At 43.0% G+C, this 25,745-nt stretch overlaps 1 protein-coding gene across 5 annotated transcripts in view; it reads right to left on the reverse strand.

The window, feature by feature from the left end:
• Positions 1-225: 225 nt before the first annotated feature.
• The window catches only part of kansl1a (KAT8 regulatory NSL complex subunit 1a), a 57,038-nt gene continuing 31,518 nt past the window's right edge, over positions 226-25,745 (reverse strand). For 4 of the 5 annotated variants that reach the window (XM_029712523.1, XM_029712525.1, XM_029712524.1 and 1 more), the window contains 11 exons: positions 14,914-15,055; positions 14,154-14,311; positions 13,643-13,778; positions 6,898-7,069; positions 5,383-5,538; positions 4,823-5,044; positions 4,402-4,559; positions 3,919-4,098; positions 3,289-3,401; positions 2,236-2,479; positions 226-1,907 (listed from right to left, as the gene is read on the reverse strand). In XM_029712523.1, the coding sequence (XP_029568383.1) occupies positions 1,710-1,907; positions 2,236-2,479; positions 3,289-3,401; positions 3,919-4,098; positions 4,402-4,559; positions 4,823-5,044; positions 5,383-5,538; positions 6,898-7,069; positions 13,643-13,778; positions 14,154-14,311; positions 14,914-15,055 (1,879 nt within the window). In that variant the 3' untranslated portion in view covers positions 226-1,709. The remainder of the gene's footprint in view (positions 1,908-2,235; positions 2,480-3,288; positions 3,402-3,918; positions 4,099-4,401; positions 4,560-4,822; positions 5,045-5,382; positions 5,539-6,897; positions 7,070-13,642; positions 13,779-14,153; positions 14,312-14,913; positions 15,056-25,745) is intronic. The other variant, XM_029712527.1, reaches the window with a different exon arrangement.

A 25,745-nucleotide genomic window follows, 5' to 3' on the forward strand; every position in this document is an offset into this window, starting at 1 on the left:
AAAGTAGATGTCCTAACCGACTTGCCACAACTATAGTTTAACAAGAAATGTGGGAGTGGTTGAAAAACGAGTTTTAATGACTAACCTCAGTGTATGTAAACTTCCGACTTCAACTGTACGTCATCATTTGATCGGCGTTGACGTCAAGCTTTACACAAAGTTGTAGTAAACCTGTGCAATGTTTTCCTATTAGTGAGAAAGTGAAAGAGAACACTGACAATTATCCCAAGTTTAACAAATGTTTTAATGGTACTATTTACAAAAACAATTCTGCTTTTGATTAGGTTAACTGCTGCAACAATTGGACCAGTACATTTACATCTTGCTTAAACTACAAAACAAAGTACAGGGATGGAAGGACTGTGGCGTAAAAAGAGGTGTAAAATTATACAACCATAGATTTTGCATAGCAATTAGTTACGAGGGGAAATGGTGGTGTGGTTATGACATTGTGGGGTGGCAACACAAAAAAAGCATTATTCTGCAACAGAGTAGTCTCTTTAGATCGGATCGATCTTGGGGGGGGGGGCAAATATTTTCTCAGCATTAGAAATATTCCCTTAACTGTAAAACCTGAGGTCTGGGTTGCTTCTAGCAAAGAGCTGCTACATATGAAACTAGAGAACACACTTTTTCTTGTCAAGTTGAACCAGAAACAACTTAATTATCAACATTAACAAAACATTGTCCAATAATTCACCAGCATGTAGCCTCATACCAATGTCCGGAAAACAAAATGAAAAAGCTATTAGCTGTGTGATTTTACCATTTGAAATAAATTTGACTATGTTGACATAATACTACACCAATAATAATTTGAGGAAAGGGGAAAGTAAACTAAACCGATGGTAGGGTCATCCCCGATCATCATCCACTTCCTTTCCCTGTGTGGCAAGTTCCTGTTCTATTATGTGCTCTGGTGATTTGATTAGCATTAGCATGGTTTAGCATGCAGTAGTGCTCCCTGTAGGTTGGACAAGTGCTTAGGACACCCAGGTTCCTCTCTACCGCAGTCACTCCCGCAAACAAGACAGCGAGAGCTCGGTGGGATCAGAGGTGCTGGGTGCTCTGCAAAGAGATTTTCTAAAGGAATGATTACTGTCCAAAACACAAAAAGAAAGAGACTTCATTGAACAGACGATACAACAAAAAATGTAAAAGTGTCAGGAAAGGAATGACAAACAAAAAGACATGCAACCCAACAAAACTACTTGGCAATGAAAGATGTGCTCCACGATTTCTAATGCCCCCCCCCCCATCCCTAGAGAAAAAAAAGGACACAAAACATCCCAAATGTACCTGTTAATTGGGGAGTATGAGGAATTTTTTTTTTTTGTTATTTGTCACACCACTAGAAAATGTACATGGGAAATACAAGCAAACTAGTCAATAGAAAAACACCCTTTGGCCATACTTTGAGGAGTCAGCTACATAGTGCGCTACAAGTGTACACGCCACATATGGAACACCACTAAGCCCCATGTACATAGTTTTAGACTACAACAGAAATAATTTTTGTAACATCAAGAGTGTAGGGAAAGGCTTCCATCTTCCATATAATATTCACTAAAAACTGTGAAATAGTATTAGACTGGTGTTTGAATATCAAACAGGAACCCTTTTAAATAGCCTTTTTTCTCAGTTTGAGGTTCTGCTTGTTAATGCCAGAGAGGTGTAGGGGTTGAGGAGGACCTCGGCCTGTCAGTCATTCATTGGTGGGCATGGCCCTTCTGTTTGGGGGCGTCGTCATCACAAGGCAAGGGGCTGTCTGTGTCATAGCCTGTCGACGGGCAACACGAGACGCTGCGCATTCGCGACCGCCTCATCTCATCTTCGCCCTCCACCTCGGGCTCCGGAGCGGGGTCCTCTGGCAGGGGGAAGTTTCGATGCTCCCACGGGGCCACCGTCTGTTCGGGGAAATCCTTGGGTCAATTTAAGTACAACTGAATACCATCAAATCAACAATTTGTTAATCAAGTTAAACTAATGATGCAAATTGACAAAAAAATTGTTACTTCTCATTTTTCACGTTCCAACATTCACCAAATGAGAACTCAGAATGTACAGAAACGTCCTAGTCCTCTAGGGTCAATATAACTGCAATAACTTGTGACTGCTTTCCCATGTCTGAATATGTCATCATCACAACATAAAAACTACTGGGCACAGTGACTCGAAGACCAGTCTCTGTTATTCTTCATGTGTGCATGTGTCTGTTGTTACGTTCATCCTCACCCTCTCCTCAAAGGTGAAGTCGGGTGTGGAGCAGCGCGTGTCCTCACTGGACAGCAGGCGGTGGGAGTCGCGTGAGCACGGCGTGTGGGGGTTGGAGGTGGCGTCCGGACTTATGGGCGACGCCACGTGGCTGTAGTCGTGCAGCAGGGGGCAGTGTCCAGGGTCAGGGGACGCCGGCTGGGGAGTGGGCGGGTTGGTGCTGCACAGCAGCGGTGTGGTCCTGCCATCCATGGACTTGTACGACCTGAGGGACGACTGTGGTATGAGTGGACCGTAGAACACAGGAAATGTGCCACAAATGGAGACCAAACTTAACTTCCCTGTTACTACCTACCACTTCTTTAGAGAGCCCTGTCCTTATCATTTATCAAGTGATCATAACTTTTAGTGGAAAACAATCTTGTAAGGAAAATATTTAAGCCTTTGGATGTATAAGTATATGGATGTGTACAAAACATTAGGAACACTTTCCTAATATTGAGATCCACCCCATTTTGGATTCAGAACAGCCTCAGTTTGTCGGGGCATGGACAATACAAGGTGTCAAAAGCGTTCCACAGGGATGCTGGCCCATGTTGACTCCAATGCTTCCCGCAGTTGTGTCAAGTTGGCTGGATGTCCTTTGGGTGGTGGACCATTCTTGATACACACGGGAACTCGTTGAGCTTGAAAACCCCAGCAGCGTTGCATTTCTACACACTCAAACCGTGTCGCAATTATATGAAGGCTTAAAAATTCTTTAACCTGTCCCCTCCCCTTCATCTCCACTGATAGGTGGATTTAACAGGTGACATCAATAAGGGATCATAGCAGTCACCTGGATTTACCTGGTCAGTCTCATGGAAAGAGCAGGTGTTCCTAATGTTTTGTACACTCAGGGCATATTGACAATGTGCAAAGACCCCACTGAAATATTTCCTACCAAATGTGTTGACATTGATCAAATAGGTCACAGGTGTAGTAAGTAGAGCACATTTATCTCAACTGAGCGTATGGCAGTGGTGATGAGGTACTGTGCTGTGTATGAGTGTACTATAGGCGCACCCTACTGACCTGCTGCCCCTCCTCTTGGCGGGGGCCAGGGCCATCCAGGTCCAGCGGGAACGCTCCTGATCCTGGCATGGCTGGTGGAGCTGGGAGAAGGCCGTGTCAGAGAGGTCCTCCATCTACACACACAGAAATGTGTTATTAAGATAGGACTCCTTGATCCATAAATCAATCAAATGTATTTAGAAAGCCCTTCTTACATCAGCTGATGTCACAAAGCGCTGTACAGAAACCCAGCCTTAAACCCCAAACAGCAAGCAATAAAGGTGTAGAAGCACAGTGGCTAGGAAAAACTCCCTAGAAAGGCCAGAACCTAGGAAGAAACCTAGAGAGGAACCAGGCTATGAGGGGTGGCCAGTCCTCTTCTGGCTGTGCCGGGTGGAGATTATAACAGAACATGGCCAAGATGTTCAAATGTTCATAGATGACCAGCATGGTCAAATAATAATAATAATCACAGTAGTTGTCGAGAGTGTAACAGGTCAGCACCTCAGGAGTAAATGTCAGTTGGCTTTTCATAGCCGATCATTCAGAGTATCTCTACTGAGTTAAAAGAACGAAGCAAAGTAAAAAATTGGTCATTCAAAATACATGGCAGTTCCCAAAGCAGAGCTTAGGAATGAAGCAACATCTTACCTCTGTGTCGTTCTCCTCTTCTGCCATGGGCTGGGAGAAAATGTCAACTTCCCGCCAGTTGGGGGTGACAATCTCTTTGTATTGTAGTTTCTCTACGCGCGTGGTGGCCGCCACCGACATGGGGATCACAATGTTGTTGATGTCAAAGGAGCTCTCGCCTCGCCTCCTCCGGATGGGCTGCTGAGGGGGCGCAGAGTTTTTTTGTAATATAACCTTTATTCATACAGCTATTTATCCAGTTAATTACGAACAGGTATGGGGCGTATTTAGTGAGGGGAAACGTTCAGAACAGCACAGATAGAAATGGAAGTAACAGAGCTGATATGATGCTCAATTCTACATGACCAAAAGTCACGTTATACAAAAATCATATTTTATCTGAACGTTTTGTAACATTGCACCTTTCTGAACAGAACCCGTGCTGTCACATTCATGATCCACCTAGACCACACACACAGTCAATAAAAGCTGTGCTGAGCTTACGGGTGTGTTGGAGAAGCTGAGACTGTTGGGGCCAATGGGGGTGGAGCTCTCCGAGGAAGTGGACAGCTGGCGGGTCAGCGAGGGGCTGTGGAGAGACGAGTGCAGGCTGGCCAAGGACGAGCAAGGGCTGCCCGAGTCCAGGAAGAGCTTTGGGGTGGCTGGAAGAGAAAGGGGAAAAGAGAGATTAACAACTAGTCATGATTGTTATGACTCACATCTTTTGCATTCTAAATGGATAGCATGTCAAATGACGCTTTCAAGTACTCAAAAGTACATGAGAGTAGCTCGATTTAGCTTGGGATTTGCACTTTTGGAACTAGTCCATTGATTCCATTGCACCTGGTAAACTGATCAAACACAGCTCAACTATTGGTAGTATTTGACCCAGGTCTGATTCTCTCAAGTGGTGCGGTAAACTCACAGCCGTGGGTCCTGTCCAGCAAGTGCTCGCGGGGCCTCTTGCGACTGTAGCTCCGGTCATAGGGCCCTGTGGAGGGTGAGGGGAGGCCATGCAGAAGCCGCTCGGCCTTACAGAGGGCCTGGCCCTCCAGCCTGGCGGCGCTTAGCACCCCACCGTTGCCATCCAAGTGGTGGTGTTGTCGCCGCTGCAGCTTCTCAGCCCGGCTCTTATAGTGAGACAGTCCTGTGGGGGGGGAAGGGGAGAGACACTGGTCAGGGGATTTTTCATTCTACACAGCTAGGGTGGTATGTGTGTGTCGAGACTTCCTGGTAAAATAAATATAAAAAAATGGGAGAGTGCTACACTCGCTAACGGCTGACAAGTTGATTTCCAAAGGCTGTGTTTATCTCCATTGGGTGCGAGTTGGTGTGTATCTTTTGTGTCCACAAGGGGTCATGTGTACTCCCTGACTGTGGACTGCTTTCCAAAGGTTGTGTATATAAGTAGGTGTGTATGACTACACTAGGTGTGTATTGGATTGCTTCATATGCGTGTGTGTGGTCCTGCCCACATATACTCACTGTGTGCCATGAGCGAGTTGGCCAGCTTGATGTGCTTGTCTTTGGAGGAGAGCTTGTGTTTGAGCGAGAGCTTCTTGAGGGGCTTGGTCCTCTCGGGGGCCTTGCCCTGCCAGTGGCTCTTCATCACCTGCTGCAGCCGCAGGCTCATACACACATCTAAGGAGAGAAACACGGACTTAGTTTTATCCACAAGAAGATGTGGTCGGTGCAGATGAGAGAAGGAAAAGGGACAAGGTGGGTGGAGGAATGGAGGGAAGAGGGGTTTAAAGAAAACAGGCTGTTTCACACACTCCATGGTGATAAAGTGTACAGTAGGGAAGTGAAAAGGTGCTTCTGGAATGGCAGTCAACTAGTCTGAACTACTATAAAGGTGGTTACGTCACAAACCAATATGTTTACATTACTGGAGTCACCTTGTTAGGAGCCATTAAGCAACATTACGAGAGCATTTTAGAGAGAATGTTATAGTAGCTAACAAATTGTAAATAAGTGAATTGCTTAGCCCCACAGTCAGCCAGGTTAGCTAGAGAGAAATCCACATTTATTTACAGTTTTTAGCTGAAGCTCCCTCACCTTTTCTCCTTTTTCTGTGGGTTGGCAGGTAAACAAACTAGACTAGCTCAGAAGCACATTGTCAGGGTTGACGCAAATGAGCCTAAATGTCATGTTAAAAAAACCAAAAGCCACTGAGGCCTTTGGAAGGCTTAAAATAACTGAAAAATCAAAAAAATGTAAAAGTTCATTCTAAAAACTCGTACCCAAATGATGTTGACCCCATTGTTTTTAATGCTTGAAATTTGCTTGCAACATGATGCTCTTTGGTCAAGCGAGGCTAGTCTGATTTGTTGAAGACCAGTATTAAGCAAATTTACAGCAGGTTTACATTTTTACTTTAAATTCTCTGGTGGGTTGAAGGAGACAAGCTCAGGTGTGCACACTGCACACAAGCTAGCTAGCAACCGAGCAATCGACGCTTGGTGTTAGCAAAAAGGACAATGCCTATACAACAACTATCTCGCCAGTCACTATTTCAAATGTAGCTTATAAGAGTTGGCATTTTGGCTGTTTAGAAGCTGTTAGCTGTGGTATCTAGCATGCTAGCTAACTTCGTTAGCCAACAAGAAAGCAAGTCAAAGCATATCCTCCACACAACAACCATCTCGCCATTCCATTTGATTTAAAATCCTGTGGTTTGTAGCAAAAAGCTGGATGTCGAGATTAAATCTAGTAAACCGTATTGACTGATATAGGTAGCAGCAGGCGGCTAGCTTGCTTAGCTGCTAACAATCGCGGCTAGCTAACAACAAAAATATCAGGAATAGTGGTAACGCAATGGACAAAATTGACTTTTATTATATAATTAGTCTTTTGACCAGTATACGCCCACACCACTGTTTCGTAACAGGCAAAGCAGGGGCACAGAGATATATGGAGTGTATGGTATCAGTCCGTACTGGGTTGGCTCCTGGCTCATCGAAAAATAATACAATTAGAATCTGGTTCTATGCTCCTTACCGTCAGGGAGGGAGAGGATGGGGTGGACGCCCGGGTCCAGGTGGGACAAGCGCTCCAGGGAGGGAAGCTCGTACTGGGGGTCTTCTCTGGGTGCGCTGGGGCGACCCCCGCATGTTACACAGGAGGAGGGGTTGACCCTGCAGCTGCACAGGATTGCGCTGGTTCTCGGGACCTGGGAAGGGACAAACAAAAAGTCACTTGTTTACTAACCCATTTAATCCCATGGGTCACAATAGTTGTACTTAAAACTAATGTGTCATATTATGCAATATTATGATGTCTAGTATGATTTAGAGCAGTGTTTTTCAACTCCAGTCCTCGAGTACTGCCAACAGCACACATTTGTTGTTGCCCCGGACAAACTCACCAGATTCAACTCATTGAGGGCTTGACTGTGACTAGCGGGAAAATACAGTGAAGGTGACTTAAGGATTCATACACATTTTGACAGATGGAATTCCATGACTTTTCACCAAATATCCATGACCAACAACTGGCGGCGTATCTATGTAGATTTAAAAAGTAAGCGTAACGTGATAGACACTGGGAGGCTGCTCTCTGATCCCATACACCATCTCCTGTCATTGTGCAAGGATCTTACACCCCCACCCCCCTCACACAAAGTAGAATACATGTTAAGCAACTGTATAAAACACATGGTCAACCCTCAGTCTGGAGATGTACTCGGTGTGCAGGCTTTTGATTCAGCCAGTTAATCAAGTTCCGGTTGAGCAGCTAATTTAAAACATTTGGTTTGTTAGAGGGGGACTAGAATAAAAGCCTGCACACACATTATCTCTTCTGGAGGATGGTTGACCCCACTTCATGTATAACATTGCTACCAAATACATTTTATGCCTTTTGAAATAATTTGCTCATTCACTATATCAAATGGCTATGGTAGGCCACAAATCTTTTTATTCAGCTGAAGCAAGCCCCCAAATTCTCTTCTGAAAGTGCACCTTTTCTAGTTGTCGTAATTTGCAGGCTGACTAGCATATAGAGTTGCAATGTCCCATAAATTGGATGCCCAAATCAACTGGAAGTAAATACAAAACAAGACGACAGAGGCATCCGCTGAGAGCGAATTCCCTACAGACAGCGACTCCAGCTACCATCACACACAGACTGTTTTTTTTAGCCCGAAAGCAGCACAAGGCTCCACGAAAGAAAATAAATGACGTAGGAGACAAGCGGTCAAAGATGGGACCAGGAACACAGGCCGTGGACACAGAGCTCCAGTAGCACGCGGTAATTAACCTCTCTAAAAAAGACCTTACTGGCACTCAAGTCAGTCTTATCTAAGGGCCTCTCTTTTGTACCTACATGTACAGACGTATCATTCGATACGAAAGTAGATCTGTTTAAATTATTTTGCAAGATTAAAGTTAAGCACATGTTTTCAAAACACTGTTTTGGTCCTAGAAACCCATCTGGTACCCATTTTAAGCCCAAAAGCAAATTCTGTCCTATGGTTAACAACTCCTCAATTAATACCCATTGTAGGTTAGTCGAACAAGAAGCCATGTCAGTATATACACGAGAAAAACAAACCACATTCAGAAGAACCTCACTAGAACAGAACAGGCACTTAACGAACGATTCATCTTTGGTTATTAAACCTGCAGACAAGGGGGGTGCTGCGGTCTTTTTAGACTATAAAAAATACAAAGAAGACATTCAGAGACAACTCAGTAATGAATGCTTCTATAGAAAACAGTGTTGATCCCACATGGGATATATGGTCTAATCTGGAGCAAGCTCTATTAAATGACCTTCTCAAAACCTGAATACCTTTGCTGCAAATGCACCATACGTCCATGCCTGTACATTTTGCCGAAATTACACAAACCTAAAAAACACAACAAGGCAATTATCCAGGCAGACCAGTGGTTGCAGGAATAGGCTCAATGCTAGAGCCATTGTCAAACTTTGTAAACTCTTAAAACTCATGTGCAAGCATTGCCATCATATGTGAAAGACTCTATAGACTTCATAAACAAGATCTCACCAATAACGAGTTTAACTGAAGACTATTTTGGTCACATTAGATGTCGAGAGTCGATATCCCAGCTTTAGCTCACTATTTGAGAGACAGAGATACTAACGAATACCCACCAACAAACTTTATTCTGGAGCTGGCTGAATATGTTTTGACGTGTAACTACTTCAGGTTGATGATGAATACTACCTCCAAACAAATGGAACATCGATGGACTCCACATTCACTCCGAGCTATGATAACCTTTATGTGGGCCTTTTTGAAGAACATTGTGTTAATAATGTAAACAAAAATCAATTTTTGAGGAGGAATGGGAAAAGAGCCGTCAGACTTTATGGCATTACTCAATGACATTGACCCCCAATCACAAATTAACTATTGAATGTGACAAAATGTGTTCATTACCTCGATATGTGGATTGAGAAATCAAATGGAACCCTGTTTACAACACTATAGAAAAGACAGAAATACTCCATTACAGCTTCCACCCTGAGCCATTAAAAAGAAGACTTCCAAAAAGCCAGTTTTTCAGACTGCGCCGTACATGCCACTCCACAGAGGACTATCTATTCTCCACAATGTGTGGATGAAGCTCTTAATTTGGCATTGGGGAAAACACGAGAAGAACTGCTACAAAAAAGACCCACCCGGGGCTAAAGAACACCAATGTTCACAACCGCATATACTTTGAACTCGTGAAAAGTGGGAGATGCTGTCAAGAAACACTGGCATGTTTTATCATCGGACCCAGCTTTGCCTGCTGAATTTAAGAATCCACCACTTATTGTATATAGGTCGTCGCAATTTACGCGATAAATTGGTCCATGCCAACTGCCAGCCACAAAATAAAAATCAGCCAGGCTCTTTTACACCCTCTTCCAAATGGTAGCTATAAATGTAGAGGTTGCGCACAGTGCAACAACACGATGAAGTATGAATACTTCTGCCACCCACATACAGGAAAACGGTGCGACATTATTACGTGCTCCACCACCCATGTTATCTATATTATTAAATGTCCATGTGGGCTGTGCTATGTAGGTAAAACGTCTCGTTCTCTCAAACATAGAATCAGTGAACATAAAAGTTAAATCAGGAGAAACGACAGGGATTATCCAGTAGCAGTACATTTTAATGACCTAAAACATGACATTTCTACCTTTAGATTTTGTGGTATAGAGGAAGTCAAGATGTCAGACAGGGGAGGTGATAATAATACTCTGAGCAAAAGATAATGTTTCGGGATTTTCACCCTCCAGACATTATTTCCTAAAAGGTCATAATGATGAAATGCCTATGTATGTTATGTTGTAAATTTGAACATGAATTATGCACCTATTTCAGATTACACTGACAGTTTTCTTGCGCTGTACCCAATGATTTATGAAAACTTGCTTGGTAGGTCGATGTCCTCATTGTGGTTTTACAGACGTTTAATACGTTTTATGTACACACTTTATTCGAATATTTATGAAATGCGTATTTTTATATTTGGTAGCACTTTGTTTTTCCTTCGACTCCGACCCCATTCGATGCATTGAACGGATGTGGGTGGGGCTAGTTCTACATAAGGGTGCTAATAATGTATTTTTAAAAAGCTCTGAAGAAGGCCCTTGAGGCCGATACATAAAGCTTATTAAAGATCGGTGATACTATCAAGATCAGTGGGCGGGTTTGTGCAAGTTCCTTTTGAATTTTGAAGCCACATAATCTAAAAGGCTACAAATATGTTTTCTTAAAATTACTGTTCGCGATTCACATTTTTTTGATTTGATTCACTGTGATTGAACCGAATACCAAGTAATACAATGGCGAAGTGAATCGTTCGTTAACGTCAAAAATAATTGTTTATATATATTTTCAAGTGTTAAATGTAATGTGCATAAGAACATGGCCTCCCGAGTGGCGCAGTGGTCTAAGGACTGCATCGCAGTTGCTAGCTGTGCAACTAGAGATCCAGGTTCGAGTCCAGGCTCTGTCGCAGCCGGCCGCGACCGGGAGACCCAAGGGGCGGCACACAATTGGCCCAGCGTCATCCGGGTTAGGGGAGGGTTTGGCTGGCAGGGATGTCCTTGTCCTATCGCACTCTAGTGACTCCTGTGGCGGCGCGGGCGCATGCACGCTGACACGGTCGCCAGGTGTACAGTGTTTCCTCCGACACATTGGTGTGGTTGGCTTCCGGGTTAAGCAGGCATCGTGTCAAGAAGCAGTGCGGCTTGTGTTGTGTTGTTTCGGAGGACGCATAGCTCTCGACCTTCGCCTCTCCCAAGTCCGTACGGGATTCGCAGCGACGAGACAAGACTAACTACCAATCGGATACCACGAAATTGGGAAGAGAAAAAAAAGGGGTAAAAAAAAACCACTAAAAGTTGCACGTACAATGAAAGTACTTTCTAGTGCTAAACCCAACAAACACACCACTGAATGTTCTGCCTTGTGCTCGGAGTCTATCAAGTGCCTTCTTGCAAACTCTAGGCGTGCTATCACGTGCCTTTTTCTCAGGAGTGGTCTCCGTCTGGCCACTCTCCCATAAAGCCCAGATCGGTAAAGTGCAGTAGAGACTGTTGGTGCTTCCACAAATTATTGACTCGGGTGTGAATACTTATGTAAATGAGATATTCATGCATTTCATTTTCAATACATTTGCAAACAATTCTAAAAACATGTTTTCACTTTGTCATTATGGGGTAATGTGTGTAGAAGGGGGGATTTAAATTATAATAATTGCATTCAGGCTGTAACGAAATGTGAAATAAGTCAATGGGTATGAATACTTTCTGAAGGTACAGGTACAGTGCATTTCGAAAGTATTCAGACCCCTTCCCTTTTCCCACATTTTGTTACATTACAGGCTTATTCTAAAGTGGATTAAATAAAACATGTCCCTCAATCTACACACAATACCCGATGACGAAGCGAAAACATACTTAGGCATTTTTGCAAATTTATAAAGAATTTAAATCAGAAATGTACATAAGTATTCAGACCTTTTGCTATGAGACTTGAAATTGAGCTCAGGTGCATCTTGTTTCCATTGAGATGCTTCTACAACTTCATCGGAGTACACCTGTGGTAAATTCAATTGACTGGACATGTTACGGAAAGGCAACACCTCTCCATACAGTGCATTCGGAAAGTATTCAGACGCCCAATATTTTGTTAGGTCAAAGCCTTATTCTAAAATCAATAAAATTTACCCCCCTCAATCTACACACAATACCCCTAAATGCATTTCAGAGCAAAAACCAGGCCATGAGGTCGAAGAAATTGTCAGTAGTGCTCTGAAACAGGATTGTGTCGAGGCACAGATCTGGGGAAGGCTACTAAAACATTTATGCAGCATTGAAGGTCCCCAAGAACACAGTGGCCTCCATTTTTATATGGAAGAACTCTTCCTGGATGTTGAGCAATCGGGGGAGAAGGGCCTTGGTCAGGGAGGTGACCAAGAATCCAATGGTCACTTACAAAGCTCCAGAATTCCTCTGTGGAGATGGGAGAACCTTCCAGAAGGACAATCATCTCTGCAGCACTCCACCAATCAGGCCTTCATGGTAGTGGCCAGACAGAAGCCACTCCTCAGTAAAAGGCACATGACAGCCCGCTTGGAATTTGCCAAAAGGCACCTAAAGGACTCTCAAGACCATGAGAAACAAGATTATCTGGTCTGATGAAACCAAGATTGAACTATTTGGCCTGAATGCCAAGCGTCACGTCTGGAGAAAACCAGGCACTGCTCATAACCTGGCCAATACCATCCCCACAGTGAAGCATGGTGGTGGCAGCGTCATGCTGTGGGGATTTTTTTCAGGGGCAGGGACTGGGAGACTAGTCAGGATCGGGGGAAAGATGAACAGAGAAAAGTACAAAGAGATCCTTGATGAAGTCCTGAACACTCTGCAGCAGGTTCTCAGACTAGGGCGAAGGTTCACCTTCCAACAGGACAATGGCCCGAAGCAAGACAACGCAGGAATGGCTTTGGGACAAGTCTCAATGTCCTTGCGTGGCCCAGTCAGAGCCCGGCCTTAAACCCGATCGAACATCTCTGGAGAGACCTGAAAACAGCTGTGCAGCGACGCTCCCAATCCAACCTGATAGCTTCAGAGGATTGACAGAGAAGAATGGGACAAACTCCCCAAATACAGGTTTGCCATGCTTGTAGCGTCATACCCAAGAAAACTCGACACTGTAATCGCTGCCAAATGTGCTTCAACAAAGTACTGAGTAAAGGGTCTGAATGTGAGTTTTTTTTATTTGCAGTAAATTTGCAAACATTTCTATAAAATTGTTTTTACTTTGTCATTATGGGGTATTGTGTGTAGATTTATGAGGGGAAAAACGATTTAATCCATTTTAGAATAAGGCTGTTACAAAATGTGGGAAAAATAAAGGGGTCTGAATACTTTCCGAATGCACTGTAGGTAGATCACTGCTTGTTTTTTTTTTAACAATATGGACTATGGGTAAGGACACTAATGACATAACATTCGCATAGCGGCATGTCTGGGAAAAATATGGGAACGAATTGGTTTTGATATAACCATTAGTCCTTCAGAACTTATTATCCTAGGTTTATAGCCCACTCAAACACACATTAGAATCGATAACACAATACAGTCCGATGTAATCCACGAGCACAAGTAGGATAAATAACAAAACACTGGAAAAAGTTAGTTTTAGTGCTGGGCAGGAGGAAAGCATACTATGGATCTACATGCATCTGCAAGTGCACACGCAGAAACATACCTTGCCATTGAGGTTAGGTACTGTGTTAGGCTGTACAAGTCTCCGTCGTCTGCAGTTGAGTAAGGGGCGCATGCGGGCGGCCACACAGGTGCTGTCATTGGGGCTGGGTTGGTGTTTGGTGTTACTCTCTGACACCCTGGAGAGGGAGAGACAAGACCCATTGAAGTGAAGAAGCAATGAATAGAGCGCTCAAATGGGTAAAAACTGTATAGCTCAGGAGACTGGTATACAAGGTGCTCTTTGAATAGGGTAGTCATTGGCACTTGGAGGCATCAATTTGTTGAAGCAAATTGCATTCCTTCTAGGCCTCCACCTCAATACTAATTTACAAAGGCAGGCTGAAAGACACTAGACAGCAATGTGAATGAATTACGTATCCAATCAATCATTGTTACTACACACGAGAAAAGAGCAAGTTCGTGCCTTATTTTCATTGGTTCTTCCTCCAAATAGATGCACTTGAAGAATCTATGCTTTAGTTAGGTTAAGCATTCTCTGTGTGTGTGTGTACCTGTTGAGGACCCCGTTGACCGGCCTGCCATTCTGGCCTCTCCAGGGTCCAGACTCTGTGATGGTGACCTGACAGTCCTGGGGAGTAGGCTCAGTCTTAACTCCTGCACCGCCCACCACCAACGCACTGGGCGCCACGCCTCCCAATTCCACTGAGCCCTGAGGGGTGGAATCAAATACCGTACATCAGCCACAGACATGAAATAATACTGTATAGGCTACCAACTAAAGCGAGAGACAAACCCACATCCTACACAAGGTGTGTGTGTGTGATGGTGTAATTTACCTGCTACATTTGTATCATGTGACTTGCAATGGGATATATTTTGTGTGATAAGAGCTGCACTTGATTGTCCCAGACAATTAAGACCTCATCTTAAAAAAAGACGGCCTAACGTATACAGGACGTTTGTATAGGTCATGTGTGTACTAGTACTACCACAATAGTGAATAGTGGCACTACTATATTTAGACTACACGGCATCTGTGGTATTGCACATGCAAATCTCTTTACTGGCCACTTTCACATGTATGTGGCTGCAGGTCTGGACAGAAACGGTCATTCAAATGGCTAAATGGGCTAGAGCACAGTCGAAGCAACACCAGGGTTGTGAGTTTGACTACTGCATGGGCCACATATACTTGAATATATGTCAGTGACAAGGCTGTCACTTCTGCAAGTCGCTTTGGATGAAATGTCCATATTACTATTATATTGTTAAACCGTGCACAATTAGCCCAATGTTGAGGCGGTGCTGTACCTTGTTGGCACGGATCTGTCGGTAGACGTCTGTTTGCTGGCGGATACGGTACTCCAGGTCTGAGATGTGGGCCTGGAGCCAGTTCCAGTGGCTGATGATGGAGGCCCGCTCGATGGTGTAGCGACTCTCCGCCCGCTTCCATCTAAATCGGAAAGTCACACAGACACACAGGGATGAACAAGTGTTCATCTAACCAACTTGTCTGTTGTCTGAATTTTTACATTGATAAAATACATTTAATTGCTGTGTAATTGGAATAAGTTCTTCTTGAATGCCTACACAAATGAATGCAAAAGCCACATACTATTGCCCAAACATTACGCCAATATTGAATTTTTCAACATTGGGTATTTCACAAATCACACAATATTAACGACCATTTACGTCAAATAGCAAACATTCAACTTCTGTGGCAAAGTATCAATACGGAGGGACGGGTTGTCACAGTTGCTTCTTGTTGAAGAGGCATCAGCAAAAGTTAGTTTGTATAGCTAGCTATCCTCAAAGCCCGTTTCTGAATTAATTTGTGGGTGTTTCCTTCTCGCTATCAAAATAAGTGAGATAGTACACAAATAAAATCTACCACATATCGACAACATAACCAAGCATGTCACTGGTATGGGCTGGTAAATATCCTACAGCTAGCCAGCTAGACAGTTGTGGCCGCAAGCTAAAACCAGAGAGGGAGAGAGAGAGACTTCACTGTTTCATCTGCTGCTGGTTTGATGTTTACTCAAATAAGTATTTCCATATGTAATTGATTAGATTTTTATTCTATAAAGATTGTAATTGTGTCAATATGTTGTGACTGTAGAAAAATCCTCACAGCCGTTTTCCATACTAAAACGTAAAGTACAACTTGGTGCGCACCAGCTTACACCATGTTTAAACTACAGTAGGCACACCGTGTGAGTCAAAATTACAAATCATGTGTTTGGGCCACTTCATCAATCTTCGGCAGGTAGCCTAGTGGTTACGAGTGTTGGGTCAGTAACCGCAAGGACACTGGTTTGATTCCCCGCGGTGAAAAATCTGTCAATGTGCCCTTGAGCAAGGCACTTAAACCTAATTGCTCCCATTTAAAAATGTTAAAAAATAAAAGAATTTAAACTAGGCAAGTCAGTTAAGAACAAATTCTTATTTACAATGACGGCCTACCGGGGAACAGTGGGTTAACTGCATGGTTCAGGGGCAGAGCGACAGATTTTTACCTCGTCAGCTAGGGGATTCGATCCAGCAACCTTTTGGTTACTGGCCCAACGCTCTAACCACTAGGTAACCTGCCGCCCCCTATAAGACGCTCTAGATAAGAACGTCTGCTAAATGACTAAAATGTAAATGTCTTTGTGGCTTTTATATGCAGGGAGCATAAATTGTACACTTAAAAAATAAAGTTAGATAACATGTCTACAGAGCATTCAGACCCCTTCACTTTTTCCACATTGTTACGGCCTTATTCTAATACGAATTAAATAGTTTTTAACCCCCTATCAATCCACACACAATAACCCATAATGACAAAACAAAGACAGTTGATCATAAAAATTAAAAAAAATAACAAATATCACATTTACATCAGTATTCAGACAATTTACTCAGTACTTTGTTGAAGCAGCGATTACAGCCTAGAGTCTTCTTGGGTATGACGCTACAAGCTTGGCACACCTGTATTTGGGGAGTTTCTCCCATTCTTCTCTGTAGATCCTCTCAAGCTCTGTCAGATTGGATGGGGAGCGTTAGTGCACAGCTATTTTCAGGTCTCTCCAGAGATGTTCGATTGGGTTCAAGTCCAGGCTCTGGCTAGGCCACTCAAGGACATTGAGACTTGTCCCAAAGCTACTACTTTGTGTTCTTAGCTGTGTGCTTGGGGTCGTTGTCCTGTTGGAAGATGAACCGTCGCCCCAGTTGGACATCCTGAGCACTCTGGAGCAGGTTTCATCAAGGATCTCTCAGTACTCATCTTTCCCTCGATCCTGACCAGTCTCTCAGTCCCTGCCGCTGAAAAACATCCCCACAGCATTACATCCCCACACCTTACCGTACAGATGGCGCCAGGTTTCCTCCAGACGTGACACTTCGCATTCAGGCCAAAGAGTTAAGTCTTTGTTTCATCAGACCACAGAATCTTGTTTCTCATGGTCTGAGAGTCCTTTGGGCGCCTTTTGGCAAACTCCAAGCGGGCTGTCATGTGCCTTTTACTGAGGAGTGGCTTCCGTCTGGCCACTCTACCATAAAGGCCTGATTGGTAGAGTGCTGGAGAGATAGCTGTCCTTCTGGAAGGTTCTCCCATCTCCACAGAGGAACTCTGGAGCTCTGTCAGAGTGACCATCAGGTTCTTGGTCACCTCCCTGACCGAGGCCCTTCTCACCCGATTTCTCAGTTTGGCAGGGCAGCCAGCTCTTGGAAGAGTTTTGGTGGTTCCAAACTTCTTCCATTTAAGAATGGAGGCGGCCACTGTGTTCTTGGGGACCTTCAATGCTGCAGAAATGTTTTGGTACCCTTCCCCAGATCTGTGCCTCGACATGATTCTGTCTCGGAGCTCTACGGACAATTCCTTCGACCTCATGACTTGGTTTTTGCTCTGACATGCACAGTCAACTGTGGGACCTTATATAGACAGGTGTGTGCCTTTCCAAATCATCTACAATCAATTGAATTTACCACAGGTGGACTCCAATCAAGTTGTAGAAACATCTCAATGATGATCTATGGCAACATAATGCACCTGAGCTCAATTTCGAGTCGCATGGAAAAAAGTCTGAATACTTATGTAAATAAGATATGTTTTTCATTTGTAATACATTTGCAAGAATTTCTAAAACCCTGTTTTCGCTTTGTAGTAATGGGGTATTGGGTGTAGATTGATAAAATAATACATTTTAGAATAAAGCTAAAGTAACAAAATCCCAAGAAAAAAAATCAAGGGGTCTGAATACTTTCCGACTGCACTGTACATCCACCATCTTCTACCTGGACTTTAAAGGGTAGACTGCGATATGATGAAGATGTTGAAAGTACATAGTGGGTGAATTTCCACAACTACTTAGGGCGTTGAAGCACAAGGCTCAATTTTGCCACTGTTTTGGTCCCGTGGCTACCACGAAAAAGTGTAAAGCAAACCCCGATGTTCATGTGACAAACTGTGTGACTGAAACATTTCACCTAATCGCAATATCTTTCCGCTGCTCGTGGCAATGTAATTTCTGAATATTTTTCCTCGCACATAAGCTGGTAAACTATTATACTATTGGAATAGTACATTTTTAACGATGGCGCCGGAGGGGAGGGCTGCTGTCTTAACCAACCAAGCAATTTCGTTTTTTCGAGTTGTTCCTAACTTTTTTTGGACATAATGTTGCTTCTACCGAGCTTCAAGTTCCACATCACCAACAAACTAACATGGTCCAAGCACAACAAGACAGTCGTGAAGAGGGCACGACAAAACCTATTTCCCCTCAGGAGACTGAAAAGATTTGGCATGGGTCCTCAGATCCTCAAAAGGTTCTACAGCTGCACTCTCGAGAGCATCCTGACGGGTTGCATCACTGCCTGGTATGGCAACTGCTCGGCCTCCGACCGCAAGGCACTACAGCGGGTAGTGCGAACGGCCCAGTACATCACCGGTGCCAAGCTTCCTGCCATCCAGGACCTCTATACCAGACAGTGTCCAGACAGTGTCAGAGGAAGGCCATAAAAATTGTCAAAGACTCCAGCCACCCGTGTCATAGACTGTTCTGTCTGCTACCGCACGGCAAGCGGTACTGGAGCGCCAAGTCTAGGTCCAAGAGGCTCCTAAATAGCTTTTACCACCAAGCAATAAGACTCCTGAACAGCTAATCAAATGGCTACCCAGACTATTTGCATTGCCCCCCCCCCCCCCGGAACACTGCTGCTACTCTCTTATCTATGCAGTCACTTTCATAACACTACCTACATGTACATATTACCGCGAATCCGGTGCCCCCGCATTTTGACTCTGTACCGGTACCCCCTGTATATAGCCCCGCTATTGTTATTTACTGCCGCTCTTTAAATAGTTATTCATCTTACTTTTTTGTTGTATTTTCTTAAAACTGCATTGTTGGTTAAGGGCTTGTAAATAAGCATTTCACTGTAAGGTCTACTACACCTGCTGTATTCGGGCGCATGTGACATAAGATTTGACAGTGATTTTGCGGCTTGTTACTCATCTTTTTGTGTGAGATAAAGTAAACGTGGACAGTTCTTAACTTCTAAGTGCGCCTCTGCAAAAATATTTCAGCAGCAGCCGATGCAATGGGAAAGAGCAGTGGCCGCTGGTACTTTCTTTCCTAAATCCAATAAGAAGGACTAAGCCGTTGCATCCCTGATGTGTCGGTCTTCACCTCAACTTTGAGCCGAGGGCTGTGAGAAGGGCCCGATCATCGGCATTAGCGAATAAGAATTGGGATGTGTGCCAGTGAGAGGTGCTCCGGAGCACAGAGAAAGGAAAGAGTAGTGCGAATTTGACCGGCAGAAGTAAATTATAATTATTATATTCAGCCAAAGGGCACAACCGCAAGGCATGGATTTTGGGGGGCTAGTAGTGTAGTGGAGGGTAAACGCAGTTTACACGGGTTACCCACCTTTTGCATAAAAATGCATTGCAAGTATAGGGAGCATTACTGTATTCACCACAAACTCCTTTCAGTTTAGGCATCTAGATTTACCACCACATCACTGATTATCACCATCAAAAGGGGGAAATGTCTTTGTCCTTTATCCAAAAGTGACCTACTGTGGTATAGGATAATAGATCAGGAATGTGATATTCAATTCAGTCAATACAGAAAGTAAACTTAAATTCCAACTCCAATTGTCCTAATTGAAAAGCAGTGAGGAAATTCATTTTCACTAATCTAGACGCACATTATTTTCGTAACACCACGCCCTCCTGAACAAGCTCTTATCTAATCAATGAACCGGTATCTCATTTACATCTCTGGGGCTGCGCCCCAAATTGGCACCCTAACAGCAGCAGCATCAAGCACCATATTGCACATTCGATTGCACCAATCTGTCAGGGACTGGCGTGCCTCGCAGATAGGCAAGTGTTGAATTGATCTGCCGTGGGGGATCAGGCTGGTCTATACACGTGCTGTAGGATACGTCAGCTCAGGTGGTGATCCATTTCTTCCCTGACAAATAAGAAATATTTGAGGGTGAATCTCAATTTTATTTGCTTGATTCCTCAGAGGTTCCTCCCCTATGATTTTCTTCTCCAATCCATTTTGAGTAGGGAGGCAAGGAGAGGGGCACAAGAAATCAAGAAAATACAATGGAGATTCACCCACTGTATTCAGTATTAGCCACTCCCACAAAGCTGTAGTAGGCCAATCTAGCTGGCAAACAAAGCAAGCCATGTGGTAGAAAGGTCACAGAAAAGGGGAAGCAGGATGCAGAAAACTACAGGGACAATTAATTAAATAAGCCTAATTTATTAAAAAAAAGACTGGTGGCCAGGCCTGGGTCACATTTAGTAGGCAAGCATTGTGGAAGGTTGCAGATTAACATGTGATGACTACAGCTGATGTGATACATTTTTCTAACATGTCAGAGGTATGTGTCCTATAATATATTACAACAATCAACAATGTTGTGGCCTGCTGAACGCAGCCCTGGAGCATGTCCATTAAGCAGCAAACGGAAGAAAACAGACTGAAACGGGGGGACTAACAGAAACAGGAAGGGACTACATTTCAGTAGCAAAGCATTTTATAACGTTTCTGCTGTATGCCCTATTGAACACGACCCAGATAGTCTCTTTCAACCAAATATCCCCACCCTGCATAGAAAACTGCTGGCTTAAGGATCAGTGACCTCAGTTATCAGAGTGAAGGTCTAAAGGAGGAGGAGGGACTGATAACTGAGCAGGGAAAATCCTCCCTCCCAATAAACGAGCTCCATCTTGCCATCTCCCATCCAGCTTCACACACCATCCTCCCCCACCAGCAGCACTCACTACCAGCCTGTTTTTGTTCTGTCAGCACATTCCCCAATGTGGCGCTGTCCTGGACACAGCACATATGTTATACACGGTAACCAGCACCACAGCATAATACTAACCTTGGCTTACAACACCAAACACCCTGCAATAGTCGTGCTAAAGGCTTCCAAAAACCAGCAGGCTAGCCAACAGCATAAGGCTTGATGTTCAGGGCCAGGCAATGTCCAGCATCACAAGCACACCTTCATGGGGAAGGACGCAGACTTAAAATGTAGATGTCAATGCTACTAGGGCTGCAACGGTCATTCAAGGCCTTCAGTTGGGCCATCTCAATCGCCGACTGGTTGTCACCTATGTGACCATCTTGATTGTGTTCTAGTTTGAGAAAAATCAGTTTAATCTCAATTTGACGAAAATAGGCCATATGATTATTTGGGCATGTGCATTACAGAAGGGCTCCAGAATATGACCAATTTAGCTACATTTAGTTGACTGATGTAGCTGGCAAGGTAACGGCTGTTTAACTTATAAGAAAAAAAAACTAAACTAGTGTTCATTCCCAGTGCTGAGCTAGTAGTGTAATGTTAGCTAATATTTCAACCCCTCGACTGAGGTGAATTAGCTAGCTAGTAGCTAACACAGCCAGTTCTGATCTAGCCTGTAGCTATCAGTCAGATATTAATAACTGCCACCTCATATTGCCATCTAACAGCCGTTGTTCAAATGTAAATGTTTTATAGCCTTTTTGTCCTGTTTGAACAGATGTAAATTAATTTAGCTAGCTTTCACCAGTTGATGTACCGTTAGAGAGCTGGCCAAAACTAAACATTATTTTTGCCTCATTCACACTAGACCTGAATCAAACAATGAAACTAGCGGCCAAACGATTTTAGACCAACAATTGACCTTTTTTTGTGCAATGTGAGTTATTATTAATGTCAGTATAGCACTGTAATGTAATTGATTTGTCAGTTTCACTAGCTAATTCCCTATTTTTCACACTGACACGGTATAAACAGCTCTACAGGCTTCACTGTCATGGTGCAGTGTCAGTGCAAAACACTATGATCATCATGTCTTAGCAGGATCAGATGGTGACAGGTGTCCCAGCAGGGTCAGACTTCCAGGGAAGACCAGTCTACGGAGCTCAGGTGAATTTTGCAGTAAATTCACAATATCAGCGAATGATACAAAGCTCCATCTTGAGTTGATGGGTAGACCTACAGTAGCTACAGGACAGCAGCTTAAGCTTAAAGTTAGTTTGGGATCTGAGCTTAATGGTAATTTCAATTATTGATTTGATTCTATTCTTGGATAATATAACGTATAAATATACATCAAGGTAATTCTTTGTCATGCCTCATCTTTGGAGGATCAAAGGGTGACGGGTCTCAGCAGGGTCAGGCAGCCAGGGAAGACCAGGCTGTGATGGAGCGAAGGTGAATTTTTGCACACGCAACACTTTATTTTCTCTGTGCAGCAAACACTGGAGAAGCCAGACGCTTCAAAGACTGACACTATTTCACGGCAGTCTGACAAACCTCCAAACTGTAACAAGGGTTGACAGAGGCTTTTCCCAATGACAATGCATGTAAAACATAAATATGAGGAAGACCTGGTAGAAGCTATTGATGAATGGATACTGATATGTTTGCATGCCAAGTTCATATAATCTCAGACATAAATTACTGCAGTTTAAGAACATCCATAGAACACACTATATGCCAGTGTAACTGAATAACATGCAGAAGAATTACATTTCTGAGTGCTGGAGGGGTAAAACACAAAAGGATACATATATGGTCTTGAATTCAGGCAGAGTATTTTCTTTTATCTGAGCATATTTACAGATTCTCACTTCTCCCCGTTTTTGTTTGCTTGTTGATACTGGAGACTTATCAAACAAAACAGTGTAACCAAGCATCCAAGAAATGCATTGCCATTAATTGGAAGGTTGGTTATCCTCCCACAATGGATGGCAGAAATGTCAGGTTATGCATCAATAGATTTGATTTAATACAAGATTAACCTCTCTTGGGTAGGGGACAGTATTTTGACGTCCGGATGAAGAAGGTGCTCAGAGTAAACTGCCTGCTACTCAGTCCCAGAAGCTAAGATATGCTTATTATTAGTAGATTTGGATAGAAAACACTGAAGTTTCTAAAACTGTTTGAATGATGTCTGAGTACAACAGAACTCATAAGGCAGGCAAAAACCTGAGAAAAAATTCAACCAGGAAGTGTGGAAATCTGAGGTTTTTAGTTTTTCAAGCGATTCCCTATCCAATATACAGTGTCTGGATTTGGATTACTCGACTGAACGCGTGAACAAAATGGAGGTATTTGGACAAAAATATGAACTTTATCTAACAAAACAAATATTTATTCTGGAACTGGGAGTCATGTGAGTGCATTCCGATGAAGATCAAAAGGTAAGTGAATATTTATAATGTAATTTTTGTCATTTCTGTTGACTCCAAAATGGCAGGTATCTGTATGGCTTGTTTTGATATCTGAGCTCTGAACTCAGATTTTTGCAAAGTTTGCTTTCGCCGTAAAGCTTTTTTGAAATCTGACACAGCGGTTGCATTAAGGAGAAGTGTATCTATAATTCTTTGAATAACAGTTGAATATTTTATCAACGTTTATGATGAGTATTTCTGTAAATTGATGTGCTCATTCACTGGAAGTTTTGGGAGGCAAAACATTTCTGAACATTACACGCCAATGTAAAAATGGTGTTTTTGGATATAAATATGAACTTTATCGAGCAAAACATACATGTGTTGTGTAACATGAAGTCCTATTAGTGCCATCTGATGAAGATCAAAGGTTAGTGATTAATTTTAGCTGTATTTCTGGTTTTTGTGACGCCTCTCTTTGCTTGGAAAATGGCTGTGTGGTTTCTCTTGTCTAGGCGCTGTCCTAACATAATCTAATGTTATGCTTTCGCCGTAAAGCCTTTTTGAAATCGGACAATGTGGTTGGATTAACCTGTCTGGCGCATGTGGGACGAATTCGTCCCACCTACGTAACAGCCACTTCAATCCAGTGGCGCGATTTTTGAATCGTTTGAAATACTATTACTTCAATTTCTCAAACATATGAATATTTTACAGCTATTTAAAGACAAGAATCTCGTTAATCTAACCACACTGTCCGATTTCAAAAAGGTTTTACAACGAAAGCAAAACATTAGATTTTGTCAGGAGAGTGCCCAGCCAGAAATAATCAGACACCCATTTTTCAAGCTAGCATATCATGTCACATAAACCCAAACCACAGCTAAATGCAGCACTAACCTTTTATGATCTTCATCAGATGACACACCTAGGACATTATGTTATACAATACATGCATGTCTGTTCAATCAAGTTCATATTTATATCAAAAACCAGCTTTTTACATTAGCATGTGACGTTCAGAAAAAGCATAACCCCCGCAAACTTCCGGGGAATTTACTAACAGTTTGCTAAATTACTCACGATAAACGTTCACAAAAAGCATAACAATTATTTTAAGAATTATAGATACATTACTCCTCTATGCACTCGATATGTCCGATTTTAAAATAGCTTTTCGGATGAAGCACATTTTGCAATAATCTAAGTACATAGCCCGGCATCACAGGGCTAGCTATTTAGACACCCACCCAGGTCAGCCTCCACCAAAATCACATTTCCTATAAGAAAAATGTTCTTACCTTGCTTGCTCTTCGTCAGAATACACTGCCAGGACTTCTACTTCAATAACAAATGTAGGTTTGGTCCTAAATAATCCATCGTTATATCCAAACAGCGACGTTTTGTTCATGAGTTCTAGACACTATCAGAATGCTACATCACGGTCTCGCGCATGGCGCATTGGCGTGACAAAAAATTTCTAAATATTCCATTACCGTACTTCGAAGCATGTCAACCGCTGTTTAAAACCAATTTTTATGCCATTTATCTCGTAGAAAAGCGATAATATTCCGACCGGGAATCTGCAATGCGCTAAACAGCCGAATTAAATTTCTCCACGGGGGCGAATCGTGCACGCGCCTCATTCAATGGTCCTCTGATCCGCCACTTACCAAAGGCGATAATGTGTTTCAGCCAGAGGCTGCCTCGTCAACCTTCAGGTTTTTCGCGGGTTCTGAGAGCCTATTGGAGCCCTGGGAATTGTCACGTTACAGCTAAGATCCTTACTTTTCAATAAACAGATGCAAGACGCACGACTCCTTGTCAGACAGGCCACTTCCTGCATGAAACCTTGTCAGATTTTTGCCTGCCATAGGAGTTCTGTTATACTCACAGACACCAAACAGTTTTAGAAACTTTAGGGTGTTTTCTATCCAAACCTGAACAATAATATGCATATTCTAGCTTCTGAGTTGGTGTAGGAGGCAGTTAAAAATGGGCACATATTTTTTCCAAAATTCTCAATACTGCCCCCTAGCCCAAACAGGTTAACAAGAAGTGTATCTTTAAAATGGGATATAATAGTTGTATGTTTGAGAAATTTTAATTATGAGATTTTTGTTGTTTTGAATTTGCCGCCCTGCTATTTCACTGGCTGTTGAATAGTGTGTCCCGCGGGTGGGACGCTAGCGTCTCAGATGTCCCAGAGAGGTTATTAATAAAGACAATCAAAAGTCTGAACTAGATTTTTTTTTTGTTAGGCTATTGGTTAAAGGTGTAACAATTTTGATTATTGAATTACCTTCGATCTAGTTCAGTCTTCTCAATCACTTAAACATTTTTAACAATGACCTCTTACCTAGCTTGATGACTGGGGGCTTTTGTTGTTCTGAGTAGAGACGACTAGAAGGGCCATGAGTCACATGGGATTGATACTGGAGACTTATCAAACAAAACAGTATAACC

This window comes from Salmo trutta, chromosome 2 (genome assembly GCF_901001165.1).
Source record: "Salmo trutta chromosome 2, fSalTru1.1, whole genome shotgun sequence".
In the NCBI taxonomy this organism is placed as follows: domain Eukaryota; kingdom Metazoa; phylum Chordata; class Actinopteri; order Salmoniformes; family Salmonidae; genus Salmo; species Salmo trutta.